Consider the following 14969-nt stretch of genomic DNA (forward strand, 5'->3'; position numbering starts at 1 on the left):
GTAATTTGGTAATACAGAATAAAATACATACTGTGAGTATAAATATATTTATATAAATAAAATCTCATTAATTAAGAGTATACAATAATCCTAAATGCTTTTTGTATTTGAACATATAAGTTATATTATATTGCACGAAACAATGTGCTCGTAATGAAGGCGGGATAATTATTGTCAGTTATTAACAAAATATATTTATCATTAAATCTTTGCTTATTTATGCTTATATAATATATATGTTTTAAATGCAGTACATTTAGTTATGTGGACGTGTTGTTTGGTGTGTTCGTTGTATGTGAGGTTCAGTTTCCGCGGTAAGTGGCTGTGAAGTAAATGGTCTCGTTGGAGATGATGGCCACGAAGAACGGACGGTCAGCTGTGAACTGAATCACTTGGGGTTCGTCTATCATAGCTGAACAGAACATGACGTTCATTGCTGTAAGACAAATTTCCTATAACTCAACACATCTTCCGTTCACAAATAATTTAAATTTTAAAGCATCTTCATTACATCAACAGTACAAGTTGTGAGTGAACACGAATACATAAGCATATGCGGTGAACATGTGTTTCGCGAATTTTAAATCTAGTAATAGTATGCGGTTTAAAAATACACGTGATAAAAATTCGATCACAAGATTTATTAGGTTCTATGGTTCATTTATTAAAGTTAACGAGACAATATCATTACTATATATTATATATAAATATTATTTCAACAATATCCTTATCTATTTTATAAATAATATTTCTTCACTTGTGCCGTGAATCTTATTATAGGCTGCGTTTGCGATGAGTGCCGTAGAAAATTGGTGTGCCGGAGTCCATCAACACGAACAAGAACGGTTTGTTGGCGTCGAAGCGGACCGGAGGCATCGGCGCGCACCGCATCATCATCACCATGCCTGCACCGAACACTTACGTTCACTACTGCTCCTTCTGAACGTCTGCACTCCATCGCCCGAACGCCCTTATATATAGTAAACGCGAGGGTGGGGGTAATGTTGACAGCTGCAAGCTTCCCAGATCCCACGAGCGAGGGAGTGCGGTATCGTTTTAAAGCTCCGCCCTCGGTTCACGACGGGGAGGGGGGAGAGGCACGGCCGCCATCAACACCGCGTCGGCGGCCAGTAAGCACCAGAGCGCGGGACGATCCACACGCACTTCCACCGTCAGTTCACGCTTCCTGCGTGAAACTCCCACTGGCCGCCGGCAACCCGACATCAAATAAATAAACACAAACATCACAAACCCTTACCCGGAAGCGTTTAATGTAAAATAACAGCCAGAATATTAATGATAATGTAGTGTGTATCCAGTGGAAAACAGTTTCTTTTTTTGGGTTAGAAAGTAATTTAACATGCAATTCAGTAATATTTGATGAGCAACAAGGTAACTGTTGTTATTAACCTTTATTTATTCAGTAGAATTTAATATTACGTGGATCAATAAACATTAATTTAGTTTAAAATAAAACTATTTTGTATATATAGCTTGTAACAACAGTAGTTAGTTCCGCATTAATTTAACAAAAGCCAAACAATACGAGATAAATATGAAAAAAAAATAATTGTATTTATGGAATTGTTTTTTTTTTATGAATTTTAAATTTTTCGGATGCTTATTTTTTACCTTATACTCGTATATGTTTCACCGCAGATAGTATGACTCATAACTGGCTTTCAAATAAAAAAAAAATATACTCATCGAGTTACTTAATTATATAATAAATTAGTTTTTTTTTTTACTTTCCTTTACTGCAATATGTAAATATAAGTATAGTATATCAAACCTAGTTATTAAAATACTTTGGAAAAATTAAGCACATATATAATCTTAAACTGAATACACAAACTATTCGAGTTGAAGTCAGTCTGTTTAATAAATTTATCTCGTTTCGTTGGCTCCCAATAATTATATGAAGGGTCAGTTGAATTGGTCATTCCATGTTTATTTTTAACGGAATTTTGTTACTTGGTAATTAAAATTGTAATTATATATTCTATAATGAATTAATGTGAAAACATTTATCCTAAAACTCACCATGGATACGTTAAATTGTTAAAACCCCATAACATATATACATATACCCATAAACAAGGAAAACGCCTATTAAGTAAAAGCAATGTTAAAGAAATAACATGGATCCCACTAATATGTATCTTGATATAATGTTTGCAACAATGTTAAACTGATTGTTTAAATACTAAATTAACTACAACGCAGTTTCTCATCACAGTAGCGACAATTAACTTTTAAATCAACATTATTAAAAAACTTAAATTTCAAGTATTTACGTATAGAACTGATGTGGTAAAAACAATTATACGGTAATAAAGTTTTTTGCAACATAATCACCGCGAAGGCAACATCCCGTCAGTATAATACTAAAAAAAAGTACAAATTTTGATCCTTTTGTGTTTCAGACGGTTCACTGATTGAGTACATTACCTTGCTTAATAGATGTTTTTGTATGGTTAATAAATATAAACTTAATTTTAACTTAACAAGCGGTATGAATATGAATATAGTTAGTAAAATAATATAAACCATACCGGAAGCGGCGGCCGCCTCAGCGCCCTCCTCGTTGACTTCGATGAAGGCCTTCTGTACAGCCTTCGACACGAACAGGCCCTCTGGTTTGTTCAATATCTTCGTCAATCCATTGTTGCTCTGATTAAAGATGGACTTGATGCCCAACTGAAACATTTTGTTCATATTTCGTTAGCATGTAAAAAACATAAAATTCCTAAAAAATTTACCAAACATTTAGAATAAGCGATAGAATTGAACTTATTGTTGACGTGTTAATAAAATTTAAATATTTTTTTAATTTTACCTAGTTATCGGAGTTCGAATGCTATTATCCAAATTAATTTGTAATTTACCAGCAGTGCACTTTGAAGATACGGAAATCTCAACATTGTTCGTGAAACGGGAGGACAATAAATTATGTACAATCATGTCGGCTTGACTCGGCTTATTGCATGGCGTTACATTCGTCTATTTTTCAAAATAATTTCTATTTAATAATTACGTAGAAAGTAAAAAAAATATAAGTACTAATTTGAAGCCACGACTTTTAGCCATAACCAAGATATTCGATTCTATGTTTTAGTTATTCTGTATGATCAACGAGTTTTTGCCTGTGAATTTGTCTGCGGTAACGCGGGAATCAACCTCGGAGGCAGCGGTGGATTTACACTAGGGGCAGTCGGGGGCAAGTGCCCAGGGCGGCAAATGTTTTAGGGCGGCAAAATTTTGAAAGTGATAAAAATTATTTTTTTAGTTTTATCGAGATTCCCCAATATAATTAATTAATTCTATTAATTTATAATTTTTTGTTTAATTGATAATTCAAGAAATTCAATTCATTCATTATTTATGAATTGTAATTTTGGCACTTTTTTAGTAAAAATTAATAATCAAAATGATTTAATCAATTTGTTTCCATGGAGATTTCAAATAATAATCGATTTTTCTATTAAATAAAAAAACAAATATTTATTTATGTTTTTAGAATATATAATATAAAAAAGTTTCTGCAATAAATAAGTTATTTTAATTTTTAAAAATGAAATACATAAACTATAAGTTTAAGGTGGAAAATACGTGTAGAAGGCCGTTTTCATGCTGATTTTTATAAATTTTTTTAAGGTATAAAAAATTTATATTATTGATTGAAAATATCAGGTTATTTCATACATATATTTATGAGAATTTATTCGTATTAAACAACAATATAACTTATCAATAGCACAGATAAATTGTTTAAATAAAAATGTCGCTTATGATGGAGGTCTATATTCAGCGTAATTGTAAAAAGAAAATGAATTTTTCTGTGCCACTGATTTTAGATAAAAATTATAGCTTCTATAGTGCACAGCAACTGTTAAGTCGGAAGACAACCTACGATGTGTATCAGTTGAAATCTCCGCTACTTTTCAAGTTATATTGTCGTAAAATATGGAAAAATATAAATATATGTATGAAATAACCTGATAGTTTCAATTTATAACATTAGTTTTCATACCTTAAAAAAATTATTAAAAAATCAGCATGAAAACGTCTTTCTACACGTATTTCCCCCCTTAAGTAAAATTCTAGTAATAGGGCGGACTTTTTTCCGGTGCCCAGGAGCGGCATTGAGTTTAAATCCGGCCCAGCTCGGAGGAATACATTAAGTTTATTTAAAACAAACCGGCAGCGTCACGTGACATATACGATACAACATAAGCTTTGACCCTGAGGTAACTACGGAATAATAATATATTTTAACGTATATGTCGATCTTATGTTTAATCTAGATTAAAAAAAAGGAAAGATCAACATACATCGCTACTTCCTCACAAATTTCCCCATGTACAATATAATTAAGATTTGTTCGTTAAATTCAAAAACGGTGGATAGGAAAAACGTACATTCCTAAATCGAAGACTGACATTCCATATTTAAAATATAAATAAGATACACAAAAAAAATACTGTTCTAAAACATTTCAATATATCGTCGTTTAGAAATTCAGAAACGCCAAAGAGATTAGTGCTATCTAAAGGTATGCAGTAATTATTTAGCACAGTGGGTTACAAAAATACTTACTGATAAATAACATATGACCATTCTATCGTTTACTTTTAATGCTCCTATAGAACTATATTCTATGATATTTGAAATAAAATCTGAATAAATTTTGATAAAGCAAAACTAAATTACATAATAAAATTACCTTTACATATAGATAAAAAAAATATTATATAGACATACCTTAGGCAGTAATTCGGCTAAGTCGATTTCGGTCTCGATCTTGAATTTGGGTATAGTGACTTGGACCTTGATGTTGTGCATGTCGTCCAGCTCTTTGAGTAAGTCGTGACCCTCAGCCAACTTGCTGAGAACACCGTTCAGACCCTCCACTTCGTTTGGTAACACTATCAACATACTCGCCTCCTTACCCACGTAATCCAAACGTAGAAGCTGTAATGTTACATTAATAATTAATTAAATTCATCAAAATTTTTGAATTAAAGGAAAATTCAATTATATAGAATAAAAATTAATTGTTATAAAGACGAATACTGAATAATCTGTCATCAAAATAAAGGCGCCAAATCTATTTAAAATATTTTAGCAATAGTATTTGAATTATTAATATAAGAATAGTATATATAATTGATTTCGCTATAATATTAGATTAAAATACAAAATTAATTGCATCTATTTATATTTTGAATGTCTCATAATGATGGAGATTGTACATAGCAGTTTTTTTTTTAACAATTTTTAGGTTATTTATATTTAATAGTCAACATAATATAAGTATGTTAAAATTTTTGAGCAACTATTAATATATGGCCGCCAAAACTAACCATTGTTTATATTTATAATATATGAAACATAACAATTCCCAAAATATACGAAACATGGTTAATTGTACTCTCAAGTCTCAACAAATCGATATTCAAACACGTCCTACTTATTCAAGGTCAATCGTTAGAATTTCCCAATTCCCTCTACCTTCAAGCCATTATAACGTGTCTAAATTTAGTTTGTTTGTTGAAATTAATCTTTAAATCCTAGAAATGTACGAGCGGTATAATTTTATATGAAACATTGCTAATAATTCGAAGAAATGTTGCGATTGTAGCGTTGAATCATTTACTTTAGCATTTCGTAATAAAATCATTATCTCTCTTATTAATTGATATAAACATTGATGTATTAAGTGCAGTTTATCGATGTGATAATAATAATCAAATATTAAAAAATCTACCGATAAAACTAAGTAGGTAAAACTTAAATTCTGATAGAAGTCCAAGAAATTTTAATTCAAACTGGAGATATATCAAAAACGTTTATTTAAAAAAAGAAACTGTTGGATTCGTTCCAGAATATTCGCTATTCAATTATATTGAATAGATCTGAATTAAAAATTTTGAGATAAGAACTGATATGTTCTATATTTAAATTTTTCATGTATTACATTATGCCAGACAAAGAATTGATCTCCTATATAACCTATTTTACTTAATTCACTTTAAGGTTCCTATTAATATATATACAGAAAATCTAACAGAAATAATTATTATACTTTTAAAGTATAAATATGGAGTGTAAGGTTAATGTTAAATTAATTGAAAACCACTTTATACTTGAGACTTCTCCAATCAATCAGGGACGTAGCAAACACAACAATGATATTAAATATATGCCGCTATGAACATAAGATATATTAAATACCTGAGCATTCAAAGACCGACTTTCTCCATAATAATAGTTATCTTCTTTGTACATCATAGGAATATCTACCGTCTCTGAGGATGTGATGAAGAAAGGTTGATCCATCGTATTTGCAGGATCAAATTGTTTCTTCCATGTACCCTTAAATGACACAGTAATAAAATAAATAGCACTATAATTTAGAACAATAGTTTAATAAAATTTAAACTATTGTTAACCAGCAATAGTGTAGCCAAGGTCAGTTTATTGCCATGTAGTAAAATAATATTTTAACTTTTCAATTTCAAAATAATAAAATTTTGCATAAACAAAAACCATACAGAAATCATGTAACATGTTTTTATCCTTTGGAAATAAGGTTTGTATACTATATCATATGTTAATTGACATTGAAAATAATCATGAAAAAACAAAAGCAACCTATTATAACAAAGAGGTGTTCAATATCAATGTGTTAAAAAATATAATATATAATTATGATAACATAAGTTATCATACTATTTTCTATATATTTCTATTAATAACTATCATAATTATTACAAATAATATTTAATATCTTTTAATTTTGTTAAAAATTTTATGTATTTAGATTTGTAAATACCTTAAAGTAAATTGCATTCACAAGTACAAGACGGGTGTCATCATTGAGACTGTCGGCTGAAATGAGGTCTTTGATCTTGTTGTTTGTTTGGTTTTCTACCTAATAAAACATAGTGAGTTATTTCAAACATACCATTATAGTAACTTTTTTTTGGCAAATTACTAGAGCTATGAAATTATACATGATCAGCAATGTGACATAAAAATATTAACCCATTTATTGATGAGATTAGCTGCAGCTGCATTCTGCCGAAAATCAACTTTTTCAAAGGCAGCATTGAACACCGAGACTGCATCCTTCTTAAGATCCTCATTGAGATCATAGTCCCCTTCCTTAATATACACCTTGTTAGCTACATTGAGGGTAACTCCTTTGATGGAGAGAAGGTTTTGTGACAGAGATTTGAATGATGAGCGAATCTGTAACATATTATAGCCAATGTAATATAATAATGTAAACAGTGAAATAAAGTTTCAAAGGAATAATATTACCTGGTCATCAGCAGAAATACCCAGTGATGTAAGTAGTTCTGAATGTGCTGGATCCTCAGATCCTAAAGTAAGAAGAGCCAGTAGAAACTCAGCTGAAAGTGGAGATGACACAACACTCTTACTTTTGTCTAGTTCCTGAAAAAGATTATATTAAAAAACCATACCTTTGTGATTTGGCATAACATTTCTATCAGTGTATAAAAAAGATACATTAAAAGTTATACTTACATTACAAAACTTAGCAGAAAAGTTAAAAATGGATGAAGATAGAGTTTTTACATCCATGTTGAAAGATAAGGAGCTCGCTATTTGGGCAAAAACTGCGGAAAGGATAAAAAGTGCGTTAAAAGTGGTTTACGAAGTACGACTGACCAAAGCCGAATAATCGCAGACCGCCGAATCGAACGATTTCTGTATGTAAACTAATAAATATCTATTCATGTATGGTAAAGTGATGTCACCATTCCCACTACAAACTTGGGCGTTCGTCTCAATGTACTTATTCATAATAATGTATCATTTAAAAAGGCAAAGTTATGACTCACGAGCGTGTTGCTCTGTTTACAATATTGTTAATACCCAATTCAAATTATTAATAATAAACGGACAAAAATGTAATTATTATATTTACGCAATATCTTGTAAATCCACATTGACTGTTTTTTGCATTAGCGGAGTTAGAGAAAATTATATTAATTTGACGTACACAACTTATAACGATGAACCTTCGTACACAATGATAAGAAAAAAATTATATTAAAGACTAAATTTAAGTCTCTTACATCCTATATATATCTACAGTATCTAAAGAATGTTTTTTTAATTTTTATATTAACGAAGTTGAATTGTTATCAGTTAGTAATCATTTATAAACTTTTTTATAGGAAAAAGCAAAAATAAAATTTACGTCATCGTAAATCTTCGTAAGACAGTGTTGCTCGTTGCTTTATCAGATGAGAACATATTATAGCAATCTAAAACAAAAAAGTTTATTGTAAATAGTAACGCTATATTAAAAATTAAAGTAATTACCAGTAGCGGAATATTCGTAAAAAATTGTAATGTACACTTTTCTGAGAACATTTATTTTTGTAGTATTGTTTTTATCACTAAAGACATTTCCATTTCTAAACATAAGTTTTCTATGAAATCTAAAAAGTATGTTGACTACTAAAAGATAATGAATTTTTGGGGATATGCATCATTCTAAATAATATTTTGTATATTTCAAAATACATTTGCATACTTCCCTTAATTTCGAAGTGACTAGATTAATGAAACACATCCTTGATTGCGATTGTTAGTTTATATTTCTTTAAATACTGAAGAATTCTTTTTAAAACATATTACTCTTTTATAATATCATTTTGCATCTGTTTACCTCTATTTCTAAAACACATCACAACCAAATGTTCAATTCATTATTAACACAAACATAATGAAATATTTTTAGGAGAAACAAATAAATCGTTATGCAGAGATCAAACACCTGTTTAAATATAATCGGTAAACTTGTTTTGATATATTAAACAATATATAGTGCTTATAGAAATAACTTCGTAAGGATCTGAAAAAAAAATTAAAAAATAAAATCAAACCAAAAAAGCACCATAATAATAATTTCTTTGTAAAAATGAAAGTATACCTTCATATAATTACACGAAATTGCAAAGGGAGACAATAGAAAGACAATTGCATGTTGATTTAAATATATTTGTATAAATAAATAACATCTCTTAACAACTAATATAGTTATTGTGCTTAAATAAATTCATAAAAAAATATATTAAAAAAAAGCAAAGTTCAATATTACATAGTTTTTATGTTGTTATAGAAGAAAAAAAATGCTTTTATAAAAATAGGATTTAAGTTATTGTCAGTGATTAAAGATATCATTCTGTATATTTAAAAACAGGTTGTACTTATATAACATATATGTTTTAAATGCAGTACATTTAGCTATGTGGACGTGTTGTTTGGTGTGTTCGTTGTATGTGAGGTTCAGTTTCCGCGGTAAGTGGCTGTGAAGTAAATGGTCTCGTTGGAGATGATGGCCACGAAGAATGGACGGTCAGCTGTGAACTTAATCACTTGAGGTTCGTCAAGTGTAAGGCAACATCCCACCATCACCATGGCTAAGAAAAATAATATACATTAGTTTTATTAAATATTTAAATATATTAATAAAAAAAATTCAGTTTAAATATAAAAATATTTTATCCATACTATACAACTTTCACCTCTTTTCAAATATATCAAAAGTATAGTTTACATGAATTAAGTTGCAATTAAAGAATTTCATAATTCACTCATACATAAAATATTATATTTTACCATTTAAGGTAAGGTAAGATAAGTATGTTTATGCAAGTTCTATTTTTTTAATATAGTCTTTTATTTCGTTTTTATAAAACAAGTTGGATACGGATAGTAAATTGTTCATCATACCGGAAGCGGCGGCCGCCTCAGCGCCCTCCTCGTTGACTTCGATGAAGGCCTTCTGTACAGCCTTCGACACAGAGAGCGGCTCCGAGTTATTCAAGATTTTTGTCAAGCCGGAGTTATTTTGGTCGAAGATTGACTGAATGCCCAGCTGAAATTATTAAAAACATTTCTATTATATCTTTACAAATAGTATTAGTGAAGAACAAAGATTTTCCTAGAAAAATATTAATTTTTGGTTCTTTTTCTATCACAACGTCAATTATGAAAATCTATTACAATTAATAAGTGGGAGTAATGTTTGTTCTAGACTTTCTCGTATCACATCTAAGTATACCGACCTTGTTACACTAAACTTCTAAGAATTAAGTTCACTAGTAACATTACAATAAGCACGTTTTTATTATCTATGTTATTCTAAAATGTCAAACATCACAGGTTTAAAATGTCACCGTTATCGCAAAGAATTCTTCAGTCACTCGTAAAATCTGAACAGTTAAATGTTAAAGAAAATGTATGTTTTATTATCATGGTGATGCTATGTAATTTTTATGTGTGTAATGTTATTTTAAAATCGATAAAGTACACATACTTTGGGTAATAACTCGGCGAGATCGATTTCAGTCTCTATCTTGAACTTCGGTATTGTAACTTGGACTTCCTTTTTGAACATATTTCTGACGTCACCGATCAAGTCGTACCCATCAGCCAGCTTGGCGAGGACTTCGTTGAGACCGTCAATCTTCTCTGGTAGAACTATCAACATACTGGCTTTAGCCTTCACATATTCCAGACACAGCAGCTAGAAAACAAATTAAATATCATATAATTAATGCAATTTTTTTTTATTATTGATAACAATGATTATATCTATTAAAATAATACTTGATAAAATATTTTTTTTGGATTTAACTAAAAATAAAAAAAAAATTTCGTCCGCTTGTGATCATGGTTGCTGTAAAGTGAAATGATAAAATTTTATTTTACTATTTACTCTCGTAAACTGAAAATCTTAATTTTTTTTTATTTGACAACAGTTTATATAATCGAAAAACGAGAAAGTTTATTAGATTAACTTATAACATTATAGTTTACATATATACCTATAACAGTCAGTTTACAACTTTTATCTCGTTTCGTTGGTCAGACTATTATATTTTTTTATCTGATATAGCTGGCAATATATTATTTTTTTTAAATCAAAGTAAGGAATAGAACTTGCGAGATAGCCTTATCGCGATTGCTGATATTAATTTTATGAAATGTTGATGGGAATGTAATTTTGAAAATATTTTTATTTAATAGTGTCGAACTAATTTTAATACCACCAATTTTGGAAAGAACCTTCACTTTATGGACTCGCTTGCTTATCCCAAGTTCGCACCGACACACCAAATACAGAGTGTTAAGAGTTTATAATTAATATATCTTCACATATAACATGCTAACGTACGTTATAGAATGAAAAACGGGACACGTTTCTCATGTAGTTTGACAAATAAATAAATGTAAACTTGTACTAAGCACACCGGCATTTTTTTGCAATAAACCATAAGTCATGAGCACAGGCATATGAACTGTGAGTTCATTTAAACTATGAAACATCGCAATTCCAATTTGGAAGATTTCAGACAATCAAAACATTCATGACCGTGACCACAATGCTTGACCCCAGGACACGATTATTAGCTCTACGTGAATCCGAAAGAGTGAGCAAAAAAAATTTCTAGTCTATTGTGTTAGATGACAAATAACATAACTAAACTAAATACCTAACTATGAACATTGAACACTGTCGCTGTGAGGTAATCGAAACGACGGGTTAAAACGTTTAAATGTAATCCAATAAACTATTAATCCGAAAACAGGTTTTAAGTTAATTAAAAATGATGTAAGGAGTTCAAGTTTTCATTATAAAAAAAAACGTCCTTGACGTAGTAATGTTTTCTTTGTTACATTTGTATACAATTAATCATAGTAATAGATTTCTACTTTCTACTTTAATATACAAAAAAGGTTCTATTATCTATCACCTGTCATCATTATTGGATCAATAAAAATATAACAATAATCACTGTGATGTTCTCTGAAAAATATTACTCCTACACTATGATTTTCTATATTCGAATATTTTTTTTAAGGATAGCGAAATGTTAATTTTTTTTTTTATCAGACAGACATTCATTATTGTAGGCGATATGATATCGATACGTTGAATTTAGTTTGAATAAAATCAAACATTACCTTTAAAAAAATATATATATAATATCAGTGATAACAGGTGATAATTGTTATCAGAGTTTAAGTTTCCTAATAATCACTTTAACAATAAACGGTCAAAATTTTCTAGTAAACGTTATATTTTAAACGTGTTTATTTAAAAAAAAAACCGTTGGATGCGATCCAAATCACTGGATGTTTATTTCAACGATCCGCGATCTACGCTTTACAGATGTATGCAACGATCTGTTTAAAAAACTGCTAAGAATAGGAATATCGTTCAATTCACTCATACAACATCTCACACTTTTTGCAGTTATTTAAACTATACTGAATTATTTGTTAGCATACATTTTGAATATGAAATGAAATTAAGTCATAGAACGTAGATTAAAAAAAAACCGATAAAGTAGTCACTATATATAATCATAATATCTCGCTTTTAAGATAAATTATAATTAACACTTACCTGTTTGCTAATAATTTTTCTACTACTAAGAAAGATCTTATTCTACATATATTATATGGTTATTACCTGAGCATTCAATTCCTTGCTTTCTGAGTAGAAGAAGTCATCCTCTTTGTACATCATAGGAACATCTACCGTCTCTGAAGGACTGATGTGGAATGGTTGGTCACTCGTATTTAAAGGGTCAAATGGACTTCTCCAGGGGCCCTAAAGTATAAAAAAAGTTCATACCAAAGAGGTCACTGTTAATGACATCAAACAAACTATGAATATAAAGTAATAAATCCATAAAATTTAACAAAATCGGTTTGTCTGTGTGATAAAAGATTTTACTTAATGAATATTCATACATATATAAACATAAACCAATAGAAAATTCTATAAAAATTTTTGTCACTATGTTCCGGTTAACCTTTGTAATGTCTAGACCGATTTTGATAGTACTATCGCTACCAGATATTTGACAAAATAATCAGTACTATGGCTACTTCTACTTAAAAAATTATCCATTATAAGAATGTTGTTATAACATGCAACTGCTTTATAATATTAAAAAATAATGTTATATATACATATGTATTAAAATTTCCTGTAACTAATATATAATAGATATTAATCTCACATGTTTATACAGAATTTGTATGTACATATATACTATGATACATCATAATTTTTTTAATGGCACATTTGATTATGACTAATGTAGGCATGTAACGGTATCAAGGACATGTGTCTTCTTTAATGGGGCAGTAAGTGGAATTTTTTTCAAGTAAATCAACAATGTTTTCCAATAAAAATGTGTTTTCAGTGATGCCGAAGCCCAGTTCAAGGATAACAATAACAACACCAACATTATACCAACTTGTTAGAGAGAATCTGTGTTGGAATTGTTTATTTAAGTGTCTCTATCCATCTTTGTATAACAGTTATTAATAATGTATTGCTTTGAAAGAATATGATATTAGGCATATTTTAAATTTATAAAAAGAATTTCCTTTCTCAAGATGCCTAAAGTGTGGAAATACAATATAAAACATATTATTATCATCACTGTTTTTAATACACATTTTTTATTATTCTACTTAAATGTTACATATATATATATATTTACCTTGAAATAAATTGCATTAACAAGCACAAGACTGGTGCCAGCATTGAGACTATCAGCCGGGATGAGTTTCCTGATTTTATTATTTGTCTGGTCTTCCACCTGTTCATAAATAGTTTATATATTAAAATTTTTGAATATATTATAATTCTTCCAAATAAGTATGTGAAAAATATTGGTGTCTTTTATGATTTAACTTGTGATAAGATAAAACTGAAAATGTACCCATTTGTTGATAAGGTTGGCAGCAGCTTTACTTTGCGAAAAATCAACTTTTTCAAAGGCAGCATTGAACACCGAGACTGCATCCTTCTTAAGATCCTCATTGAGATCATAGTCCCCTTCCTTAATATACACCTTGTTAGCTACATTGAGGGTAACTCCTTTGATGGAGAGAAGGTTTTGTGACAGAGATTTGAAGGATGAGCGAATCTGTAACATATTATTTGTTATAATTTCACTCAAACAAAAAAAAAAGCAGTAGAGTATTCATTATCTGATATTACCTCATCATCAGAAGAAATACCCAGCGATGAAAGTAGTTCTGAATGAGCAGGATCCTCGGATCCCAAGGTAAGAAGAGCCAATAAAAATTTGGCCGAAAGTGGAGATGCAACAACACTCTGAGATTGATTCAACTCCTAAAATAAAAGTATTTTTCCCATTTACTCATATAAATATAATTTTTTAAAATTTTTACTAAAACTTGGAAAGAATATAATGATAATTTTAACTTACATTACAGAACTTGGCAGAGAATTTAGCGACTGATGAAGATAGGGATTGGTTATCCATAGTGAAAATTCTAATTTAAATTTCGAATAAGAATAAAATAAAATTTCCTCAACAACAAGCGGTCTCTGACTCACGATACTCGGAAGCAAACTGATCGATGCGGCAACGTTCGTTGCGTATAGTTTTTGTTGGTAAACTCCCACCAACATTTTGGGCGATCGTTTTTATCTACTCGGTCACTCCATTGTAACATATTATAATGTTCCATTAAGGCCGAAATTCGCAAAACGTGACTCACAGTTAACATTTACAAATTACGATCCTATACATATACTGTAGGTACTTATGATCAAAACAATAGACAAGTCTAAAATGGGTAGCGAAAGATTTTACGAAAAAACAAATGTTAAAAGTTAATAATTAAATGATGTTGTTTTGTTTATAATATTGGTACTAAATTAAATTTCAGATGAAACGTCACTGTCAGTGTTGCTATTTATACAATCCACGGAAAGATGTGAATTTTCTCTAAATAAATATATTTCTTATAGAAAAAAACAAACTACAAAAAACTTTGCTACAGCTCTCTTAGCACTCATATTTACTCCACGATCTTATAAGTATCTTCGCGTTTTGCCCTTAATATAATGACATACCAAATAGACA

The 14969-nt window shown here is 29.6% G+C and overlaps 2 protein-coding genes across 6 annotated transcripts; both read right to left on the bottom strand.

Annotated features, from left to right (window-relative positions):
• Nucleotides 1-31: 31 nt before the first annotated feature.
• LOC116765514 (serine protease inhibitor 3/4-like) lies at nt 32-8091 on the bottom strand. Of its 5 annotated transcripts, none has more exons than XM_061526966.1 (10): nt 7961-8089; nt 7558-7649; nt 7330-7464; nt 7051-7257; nt 6839-6937; nt 6238-6378; nt 4765-4974; nt 2556-2700; nt 758-905; nt 294-436 (listed from the first exon to the last, which is right to left on the bottom strand). In XM_061526966.1, exons 1-9 carry the CDS (start codon nt 7980-7982, stop codon nt 775-777), a joined length of 1182 nt encoding a protein of 393 aa, XP_061382950.1. In that variant the 5' UTR covers nt 7983-8089; the 3' UTR covers nt 294-436; nt 758-774. The 5 variants fall into 5 exon arrangements, 3 of the variants coding, with proteins under 3 accessions (XP_061382949.1, XP_032510918.2, XP_061382950.1); XR_009753544.1 differs by lacking the exon at nt 758-905 and adding an exon at nt 923-1202 and having other exon boundaries at nt 295-436; nt 7961-8091; XR_009753545.1 differs by lacking the exon at nt 758-905 and adding an exon at nt 923-1202 and having other exon boundaries at nt 295-436; nt 8036-8087.
• A 930-nt stretch (nt 8092-9021) lies between these two features.
• On the bottom strand, nt 9022-14736 carry LOC116765430 (antitrypsin-like). The gene is made up of 8 exons (XM_061526967.1): nt 14307-14736; nt 14075-14209; nt 13794-14000; nt 13572-13670; nt 12527-12667; nt 10364-10573; nt 9778-9922; nt 9022-9464 (listed from the first exon to the last, which is right to left on the bottom strand). Exons 1-8 carry the CDS (start codon nt 14361-14363, stop codon nt 9331-9333), a joined length of 1128 nt encoding a protein of 375 aa, XP_061382951.1. The 5' UTR covers nt 14364-14736; the 3' UTR covers nt 9022-9330.
• Between the last annotated feature and the right edge of the window lie 233 nt (nt 14737-14969).

This window comes from Danaus plexippus, assembly GCF_018135715.1.
Source record: "Danaus plexippus chromosome 3 unlocalized genomic scaffold, MEX_DaPlex mxdp_30, whole genome shotgun sequence".
NCBI classification, from domain to species: Eukaryota; Metazoa; Arthropoda; class Insecta; order Lepidoptera; family Nymphalidae; genus Danaus; species Danaus plexippus.

Excerpts from the sequence above, each read along its gene's own strand:
- LOC116765514 (XM_032655027.2), bottom strand. The coding sequence starts at position 7,982 with ATGTGGATTTACAAGATATTGC. Across the intron at positions 2,701-4,764 it reads TAGCCGAATTACTGCCTAAG|TTGGGCATCAAGTCCATCTT; the intron begins GTATGTCTATAT and ends AAAATGTTTCAG. Across the intron at positions 437-2,555 it reads TGAGGCGGCCGCCGCTTCCG|CAATGAACGTCATGTTCTGT; the intron begins GTATGGTTTATA and ends TTTGTCTTACAG.
- LOC116765430 (XM_061526967.1), bottom strand. The coding sequence starts at position 14,363 with ATGGATAACCAATCCCTATCTTCATCAGTCGCTAAATTCTCTGCCAAG. Across the intron at positions 10,574-12,526 it reads GCAAGGAATTGAATGCTCAG|CTGCTGTGTCTGGAATATGT; the intron begins GTAATAACCATA and ends TTTGTTTTCTAG. Across the intron at positions 9,923-10,363 it reads TCGCCGAGTTATTACCCAAA|CTGGGCATTCAGTCAATCTT; the intron begins GTATGTGTACTT and ends TAATAATTTCAG.